Source organism: Hippoglossus hippoglossus, chromosome 11, assembly GCF_009819705.1.
Source record: "Hippoglossus hippoglossus isolate fHipHip1 chromosome 11, fHipHip1.pri, whole genome shotgun sequence".
NCBI classification, from domain to species: domain Eukaryota; kingdom Metazoa; phylum Chordata; class Actinopteri; order Pleuronectiformes; family Pleuronectidae; genus Hippoglossus; species Hippoglossus hippoglossus.
The window spans coordinates 9,190,936-9,201,198 of NC_047161.1; the positions used below are offsets into that span (position 1 = coordinate 9,190,936).

Consider the following 10,263-nt stretch of genomic DNA (forward strand, 5'->3'; position numbering starts at 1 on the left):
CCATTGCAGTGTTGGAGAGCGTTCAAAGGCCTGGAAGGTGTTTCTGCGAGATATCTGAGGGTGGAGTGATGCAAATATCAGTCTGCTGAGTCAGAGGAAAAGACCAGTTGTGACAAAATTGTAGGAGGTGGATCAGGTTGTGTAACTCTCTCTCTCTCTCATGGTGTGTGTTTGTCTACTTGTGTGAGGTAGGGACACAGCAGACGTCAGTTAAGTTAATGCAAACACAACTTCACAAATTGTTGGTACTTTCTATTGACCTGGAGCTCCAGGTTAGAATGACATTTGACTCCAGTTAGTAAAGTCGTCACTTATGGAGCCTTGTTCAATTGTCGTGTACAGAACATCATGGTGTGTTAATAAAACACCATATTATATAATAAATATATTATATAATAAAAGTATTTATTCTATTTATACACTTATAGTTCTGTTTAACAATCAGATGTTTTTTGGGGGCATTTTACACTTTCTCTTTATTTCATGGGACATCTTAATATGATCAAAGGTACAGCAATTTAATATGGAAGTAACTCACAGAAGGCACCAACTCCATATAGCAGACAATTCAGTGATTAACTAAAGTGAATATTATTGGACATGAAAAGAAAAAACTTGAGAACCAGATTGTTCCCCCAGGACCTGACAATTTTCCTAAAACACGACTCCAAATAAATGATATTGTTGCTTCGTGTCTGTTGAATTTGTACTTAGATAACTGTTTGCTAACATATTTACGATATCAACTTAACAAGATGATAATATGTCAGTGCTTAAGTGTCAAAAAGCAGCCTTTATCTTTATACTAAACAATATTCTGGTTTACGTCATATTGATCTGATAGATTTCAGTTTGTTCACAATGACTCTTCCATGCACATTAAAGTTAGTCATGGAGTTCCACAAGGTTCTGTGCTGGGACTGATACTTTTCACATTATATATGCATCCTTTCCGCAATATAATAATTCTTCATTATTAGGATGCCCCCAATAAGTCTGTGAAAGTCCTCCAGCTGATACAATATTCTGCAGTGCAAGTACAGACAAGAAGTAGAAAAAGCTTATAGATTATCTGCATTGGCTCTCTGAACAAGAGGAAAAAAACACCTCTCCTTATACTAAGAGTCTAAGAAGAGGAGAATGTGAGATTGAGCCTCCAGCTGTCAGGCTCCTCTCCTGTGAAACCAGCTGACAGTTCGGGTCTGGGAGGCAGATATGATTTCTCTACCTTGTGATATAAAGTGCCTTGAGATAATGCATGTGGTGATTTGGTGCTATAGAAATAAATAATAGTGAATTAGCAGAAATGTTGATTATTCCAAATTGACAAAATTGGACAAAACTATATTAAAACTGGTGTCCATTTTTATGGTGGCTAGGTTTCTGTCCCGAAACTGCCAATGATTTCCATTTGAAACGGTTTCAGTGAAGTAAACATCTAAAGTTGGTTCCGACTCCACAATCACAAGCCGCTCTGCCAATGCAAATCCACTGAGAGACTCAAAAAGGAGGCATAAAGCAACACATGCATCATTTTGTAGAACAACTTACCTTCAAAGCTCCAGCTCTGGTAGCGCTGGTTTTGCAAAAGTCATGTGCTGTGCTAAGTTAAGTTCAGAAGCATTTCAACCGACATCCTCAAGTGTCTCTGTCTGTCTCCCAGTGAGGAAAACGTTGGCTATGGTGTGTGTGTGTGTGTGTGTGTGTGTTTGCCTACTGCATGCGTGTTCATGCACTGTGAGTACATGCGACAGAGAGCAAACACAGAAAGCTGAGCTGTGCAGGGCATTTCTTGTATAATAAGCGAGCGCTTTAGTGGGGCTGGTTGAATTTTAATAGAGTTCTGCGGGGTATTCCATCGCCTCTGGTCCCACGGCTCAAAGATCAGAGAGAATTTTCAAGCATGGTGTCCCTCAACCGCTTACACTCACTCTCTCTCTTTCTCTCATTCTCTCTCCTCCTCCTCCCTTTTTCCTTCAAATTCTCTTCCCATCTTTTGCACACTCCCTCCTTACTGATTTTGAACTCCCTTTTCCAATCCTTCCCTTCCTTTTGGGCTTTTTGTCTCGCTCTCTCTCTCTCTTAATCCCTCTCTGTGTCTCACACTTTCTGTAGCTTTCTCTCCGCCACTCCGGCTCCCTGTGAAATTTGTATTAGAGCCACTTGAGGCGTAATTATTGCTAAGCTGCTCTCAGCTCCCCGGCACAGAGAACAACTCATGACTCCAAGCATTTTAAAAAAAAAACTTGCCACTGAAGGACAAAATGCTGTGATGAACTTTTTAAAATCGCGCACAATGGCTGACAAAATGTTTGGATAGTTTCTCTCTTTTTTCCCCAATGCACAGAGATTATACAACAGAAAGCTCATTTTCTCACTGCCTCACAGCCTCACAGCCTTTTTAGGGACTTTAATACTTATATCTAAGTTCTACAAGCTTAAAATTTATGGAAGATGTTACATTTATAATTCAGACAGTGCATTTACATAGGTTCATGCATTAGGCCACATGTGGGTGCAAGTTGATCTACTGATGCAGAGTCAGAAATTAATGTAGAAATATGTTGAACAAACATCTCAACAGAAATAAAAGACTCATAGAAAGCCCTGATTATTGGCTGTGATGTGTGTTTTGTGTGCATGTTGGATTGAGAAAGTTGGCATGAGGCCGCTGATGATTACCAATTCATAAGGATTAATGCTTGCTATTTAAAAACCTCACCATTCTGAGAAGAGCCGAGCAAACGCACTTCCTACTGGGACCCTGAGACAAGATATGCCCCTGGCTAATTTTAACATGAATGCAGCACTTCAAAATTCAACTCTGCAGCAATTTAGCACTGGAAACCACAAAATTAAATCATGTTGCATAAGTGAACTGTCTCTGGTGAACGCATCTTGTCTGCCATTGATTATTTGGGATTAAATTAAATTAATCAAAATAACAAAAAGGTAATTTATCGGGTTTGCTTCATCAATACTATGGTATCTAGATGAGCTGAATTATTGATAACTGGACTTCTTGTAGATTGTATCTCATCCAATCAGGTTGTTCAGTTGAGTTACAGGTGAATCTCTCTCTCACACACACTCTCACTCACTCACTCACTCACTCACACTCACACACACACACACGACCTTGAAACTGTATTATCACTGCAGAGCTCAATTAGGCTCAGACATTGTAGCATCATGAGGAAAATAACTGTAAACTGTACAATATTATGCACAAAAACAACACATCCCTGAAAATCAGCTCGGTGGTGACCTCATCATCTAATACTGCCTGCTCAGATTGGATCAGTGCATCAAATCCCTTCTTGTTATTGATTATTAATCCATCGATAAGAGAGTATAGATATTTGCTGATACAAGTAGTGGTTTAAAAGTCAAAAGTATTTGAAAAAATACTTAAGTTAAGTGCAGATACATGTAAAAAGTACTTAAGTAACAAAGTAAATGCACTTATTGCATCAACTCAGCTTTTTTAGCCAAAGGTCAAATAACTTTCCATTATTTCACAAGAGATCTTCTTTTTTCATCACATGACATCACATACTTGTGATTCAGCAACTATTTAGGTCTAATGACAGTTGGGGATTTTTTTTTGGTCCAAAATAAGATCTGATCTCACAACTCCTGATGATGCAAATTCTAAACATTTGAGTGTTAAGACTCAAAATAATAAAAATTGAGGATGTGGATTTTTTTCCAAATACAGATTTAATAGTTTAAAAGCTGGAAAAGCTTTCAACGACAAAAAAAGGTTGCCAAAGTATATTGAAATAAAGTACTGCATTAACTTTGATCTCACAACTCAATACTGGGTCTTGGGATATATATGTAAATTTAGAGACATGCACACATGATCATAAAATACTCAATATGTGCACCTGACCGAGAACATAAAACTCTCCACGATTCAACAACCCTGCATTAAAGAAACCTTTTATTCACACCAGTTATAGGCTTTGTCAACAGCTGCAGCCTTTTTTTTTTTATCTCCAAGTAAAAAATTGCCTTGTGTGACCTGTGGCCTAATGATCCCTCACACACTGATATCTCTGCTCCAGTCGGGAGTTTGCAGACGTCAGCAGACCAAAAAAAATTAGGCTTCCGATATCACGGAGCAAAGATAATATTATCTGAGGATTAAAAAGGGAAGTCTGTCACGGAAGTGTGTGCGTGTGTGGTGTGTGTCCACATCATTAGCTGGGCAGGGTACATCTGACAAGACAGGAAAATACAGGAGCCCGGATCATGTGCAAAGACAGGAAGACAGCTTGTGTTCTTCCCTTACTTTAATTATATATATATAAAAAAATCTGGTCACTTATGACAACACATGCTTTTTACCATTCCATAAGATTATGTGCACAAATATCTTTATAAAAATGTCAACATCCAGTGACTACAGTCTATTTCCTCTCACTGGATTTAGGCCCAGAGTTAATCTGTGCTGTCTACTGTCGCCCCCATGTGGCAACAAGTGTTGTAGCAAGTGGAGGGAAAAGTTAAAAGATGACAAAATAAAGACCTCTGGATGAAATTATCATAAAGAGAGAAACTGTGATTTAGGGGAGTTTACACAGAAAACACACAAGTTATAAGACCAGTGTCAACAACCAGCATTATACATCAATAGATTTTCTTCAGTTTAAACACAACATGCTTGGTGTATCATGGCACGTGATTAACTTTACAGCTCTTTAAGTTAAGACTCATCCTTACTTAATTCTGCATATATACTGTACAGTTGCTGAGTCAACCACATTCTCAGGCATGGCACAAAGAAAATTGGTTTTCTTAATTTATTCTGAAAATCCTCTGTCAATTATATTTACTGTTTATTAAACAGTCTCCACTCATTCCCGCTGTTTATATAGGTGTGATATTGTAAAGTCATACAGTACTTATTGATTGCTTGCACTATGGTCATTTTCAAATATGTTTTTAATTGTGAAGATATCATTTATACATCAACATCGGCATCAGTTTGTATGATGCACTAGTATGTGGACAATACCAGACCAATACAATAACATCCATGTGGACAATCATTATGTTAATGATGTAGCTGAGACAAACTCATTCACCAGGGAGAAGAGTTATTGTTACTTTTCAGCAGATATATCTAAACAGTGTTTCATCAAAATATCCACAGACAAAAATAACCGTGGGAGCATTATAATAATAATCACATTCACAAACATAAAAATCAAGCAAACCAAACAGGTACGTGAGTGAAGTTTCATTCATCTGCAGCTGTTTAAGTTGTGTGTATATATATATATATATATATATAAATTTTACTTTAGGGTTATATTGGCTAATTAATGTTTGAAGAGATTCAGAACCTACTGATGTTTAATCCATCTTTAAGTATTATTAGTTTCTCTCTGTAGAAAAATAAAATTATCACTATGAATATTAACAGGCATCTTGGGAGTATTTTTTGGTGCAGCCACTAGGTGTCACCAAAGTTTTCAAATCATACACATATGAGCTATTTCTGGAAAAATAAGATAAAATAAAATAACACAAACTAATTCAAACGTTATGAGGAGTCGTCCCAGGAATTACTGGAAACATTGGACAGCACCTTCTTCTACACTTATATTAACATCATCAAAATTCACAATACCTTCCTCGTAGCTAAATGAATACCTTACAACAAAGAAGTAAGAATGGATTTTCTTTTTAACTTCAACAACATGCCCCCCCATTTTAAGTGCAATTCATGTCCAAGTTTGATCTCTTGCAGAAATGGGCCAATGCGTCTCTCTGTTGTTCCCGTTGGTGACTGATTGATTTAATTTTCAGGGCTATCGCACTTTATCATTACCCCAATAGGGTCCGCTGCCGAAGGAGAGGCTATCTGCCCCCTCGTCTCTGGACGACTATGGTGCCGGCCACGATGTCGTACACAGTCCTGTTGTGCTGGAAGAAGAGGAGGGTGATGAAGACCGGAAAGAGGAAGGCGATGGAGAAGTTCTTGTTCAACGCCCGGACCGTAGATCTGAGAACATCGAGACAAAACAAATAGGATAAGATAAGGACATAATAAAGGCAATAGAATAAAAATAAAATAAATATCAAAACAACTATGTACATAATATACACCTTTCACTACGGAAATATTGCTTGTCCAGAAATGTACTTGAGTAAAGTGCAGGATAATTTCACGAGTGTAAACTGTATTTGTGCATCAGTATAAGCAGATATTAAAGGATATATTAATAATATCAAGTAAAGTGTATTGTGAAAAGTTACACTCGCAGTACCTGCATCTAAACACTGTGTAATTATATGACATTAAAATGAAAGGCATTAAACAGGAGCTTATACAGAATGTAATCACTCACGCAGAGAGCGAGACGTTAGACGCAGGGACTACAAAGACTCGGTTGGGTCGCACCAGAGTGGATGTGTCGCACGTCACCACCCGCAGGCCGAGCAGGAACTTCCCCGGAGTGGCCCCACCGGCTCCCCAAATACAGATCGTCTGATTGGACAACAAGGACGGGAATTAAACAACAACCAAGTAGACGCCTGACAATGTCTTTAAAAAGTACTTTACAACACAGCAGTTAAAAAAGGATGGAATTAATTTTTCAGGTTTACATGCACGGCAGGAAACGTGTGATGTCATTAGTCTGCACAGAGGTGCCCCGAATGTCCCAGTGCTGGTTCCCACCTGGGAAAACCAGCCACTGACTCAGGAGTCAAACAGGAGACATGATGCATGACTTCATCTCAGGCAACTGTGAATGCAGCGTTGCATCAGTGTCCTGGGAACAATGTTGTGTTGTAGAGGAAACGACTCTTCTCGTTTCACGAGAGCACGTGGCAACAAGGCGGCTCGATCCCAGTGTGAGGGACAAACTGTGTAGTCTTATCAACCAGTCAAAGGGCTCTACAGTACAAGCCTCATTCACACTTACACAGGGCTACTGTATCTGTCTATTTTTCTGCCTAGCCATCAGGGGCAATTTGGGGTTCTGTTTCTTACTCTTTGACTGGAGGGAATCGAACTACCAACCTTCTGATTGACATCTCCCGAACCACAGATATACATTTCTTTCAACTGAGTATGTGCTTTTAGGACGGTTGTTCGTTCCTGTTTCTTACAACTTAATCATTTTTAATTAATCAAATAAGATTGAATATTTCCTGTCATTTGAGAATCATATGTGATCATATAAGATCAATTCTGCATATATCTCTATAATATATGTGTTATTTTATACACCCAGTCATTGAAGTGTGACCCACCTCGTAGAAGCACACCAACACCCTGTAGACCAGAGCCACAGCCATCATCTTCTGCAGGTCCTCCATGGACGTGTTCTCGTCGATCTCCTCCACGATGAACTGGGTGATTAGTATGGTGATGTCCCTTTAAAAAGGAGAGAGAGAGAGGAAGAGAATATGCAACTTGAAAAACTTGAGGAATATTTCAAATCACGTGTTCACACCAACTGTCGACATCTTCCATTTCGTCATTTGTTATTTTCTTTCATTCCATCTGCTCTGTTTCCCCGAGCTTCACTCACTCACTTCATCCCACTCAGGTGCATGATCCACAGCACGATGGTGGCCTTCACACAGAACAGGATGAAGAAGTCCACCGTCTCTGCCAGGAACCTCTGCAGAGGAGAGGGGATGGTGTACTCCCGTCCTGTCGAGCAAAGGATCAAGATTTTTTATATTCCAGAAGAAACTCAGAGATGATCATTCGTGCCTTCGTCTCCTCTTGTTTGGATCACTGCAGATCTTTCTTCCCCTGCCTGAAGCAACAGAGTCGACATAAACTACTGATCAACCGAAACGCAGCGACCAGACTCAAATCTGCTAAAAGAGAGCGTATTACTCTTTAGCTGCTCTTCATTTGCTCCCAGTACATTTTAGAATTGATTTTAAAATTGTATAGCTGACCCATTCAGCACTTGCACCTAAGTACAGATCTTTTGACACCATATGTGCCAGGTCGTAACCTGAGGCCCTGCTCACCTTTCCCGAGTCTCAGCTGAGGACCAGGAGGACATCTGTCTGGAAAACTCCTTAAAGACACATTTTTATAGGTGTGCTTTCCTCTACCTTCTCTCTTACTACCAGTATTCATTCCTTATTTTTACCATTTTCTCATCTGTAACATTTTTTTATTTCTGTACTTGTGCAGAGTTGCTGTGTGATCTTCAAATTGCTTTTGAATTGCTTCCTATTGTTCGCCTTCAATTTTTCATTTTTAACTTCTCGCTGTGCTGAAAGGTGCTAAATGAATAAAGTTTAAAATTCTGCATTAACTTAATGTATAAACTTGAATCACTGACCAGGTACAATAGGTCTGATCGGAGCTAACAAAGCTTCCCAGAGCTTCAGAGAGCTCTTACACTGAGTCTAAGCGTGTAAAGCTTGTTTCCTCACTTAAGCCTGCTTCCTAACAGACCCATGACCGAGCTTAGACACAATAAACCTCACACAGCAGTGGAGGATGAGGCAGGACATTGTCTTCTACAGCTGCGGATCCCAAAGAATATTTTCTGAACATCATCTGCTAAAATCTGTTCTGAGATCACGGAGGGAAACAAAGAGATGCAAGTTCTTTTCTCCGGGGAAGCACAGAGAATATGGTCTCCTGAACATGTTGTGAGACTTCCTTGTTATCTGAGATGTATATTTCATATATGTTATATATGATGATGCTCTATATGAGATTTTCCTTGTTGTCTCTAAGACGTCTTTGTGTTTTAGCTGCTTGTGAAATCTCCAATCCTTTCTCCCTCTCCCTTCTGTAATCTGTCTTTTAAATGGTACATGGATTCTTAAATCCTCGCCTTCTTAGTGGCTGATCTTCTGATCCACTTTCTCAACTGTTTTTATTGTCATTAACTTTCTTATGTAAATTTATTAACCTTCGTTTAACTCCCTTGTATCTTGAACATGTCTGTGTATGTTTTTTGCACAAGTTGTTCCAAATGAATGCAATGAACAAAATCAGGACCCTGTGGAGGGGGTTGAAATGATGACAAATACAAAAAAAACTAGATATATTTTCGCAATAATTACAACTAAAGATAAAAGATATAGTATTTATATTAAAATAAAACAATGCAAGTGAGAAACTATGTTATTAGTCTTCTGATTTTCTTCATGAAGTCATTCCTTTGGTGATTAAGACAAATAAGTGACAGCATCTGTTGCATGAATGTGAATTTATAGCAACAAAGGAAACATTGGAGCATGAGCTGCTGCTGCTGCTGATTATTATTATTGTTGTTGTTATTATTTTCAACTCAATATCTTGGGATACAGGGGTCTCGAGCCTCTGGGGGTCAGGGGGTCAGGGGGCTGCAGACTGTGGGGGACCCCTGCACCACAGCATTGACTCACCTGCCTGAGGGGGGTCGTGCTCCTGGGCTGTCCGGGGATCAGGGGGTGCGCTGTGCTGGATGTGTGCACCCCCGGGATGAGGGAAGGAAGCCGGGGCCGGGGGGAGGCCGGGGAGATAAGGGTTCCAGCCGAGCCACGGTGCACCACCACCAACAGCAGCTGCAGCCGGTGTACGGGCGCTGGTCCCCGGCGGCGGGGGGAAGGAGAGGGCGGACAGGGAGAGCCAGCTCTGCCACCCGGTGTAGCTCCAGTAGTAGCCCCACATCCACTGCTGCAGCTGCGCGCAGTATTCCGCTGTCACCGTGGGCTGCGGCTGTTTGGCGCCGGATCCGGGGCCGTTCGCTCGGCTGTGACCCGACATGTCTGCGCCTCTTCACCGACTCAAGCTGTTTGACATGAGAGTTTCTTCTTCTTCTTCTGATAATCCCCCTCTGCTCCTCTGCTCCTCAGCTCCTCAGATCCCTGCTGCTCACAAGCACAACACTAATACATGTGTTTGTTTCCACGTTAACATAATGTGTGTAACGTGTCACATATTAATACAACGCATATTCCCCCCTGTGCAGCAGATATCAGAAAATAAAGCCAACATGTTGTTAAAACACTTACATTACTACCACCCCTCTTCCGCCATTAATGGTATGAGCCATTTAAAGGAGCCTCCTCTGTATTTCTCCTTATGTTCAGTAAGAGCGCCCTCATCAGGCACACACAATATTGCACCACAAATATTTAAAATCTCACTTTTTAGTTTGAAATAAATGTGACCATATAATCTGTATATATACATATGTTTTATGTGGGAACTGTTTCTCTATATATTTTAATGTCTTGACATTATTATGTTATGATTTGGCGCTTAAAATTGTA

General features: G+C 40.1%; 1 protein-coding gene across 1 annotated transcript; it reads right to left on the minus strand.

Moving 5' to 3' along the window:
• Positions 1-4,555: 4,555 nt before the first annotated feature.
• Positions 4,556-10,026, minus strand: fam8a1a (family with sequence similarity 8 member A1a). The gene is made up of 5 exons (XM_034600411.1): positions 9,394-10,026; positions 7,561-7,681; positions 7,276-7,399; positions 6,366-6,505; positions 4,556-6,019 (listed from the first exon to the last, which is right to left on the minus strand). The coding sequence occupies exons 1-5, from the start codon at positions 9,752-9,754 to the stop codon at positions 5,875-5,877; spliced, it is 891 nt and encodes a 296-aa protein (XP_034456302.1). The 5' UTR covers positions 9,755-10,026; the 3' UTR covers positions 4,556-5,874.
• Between the last annotated feature and the right edge of the window lie 237 nt (positions 10,027-10,263).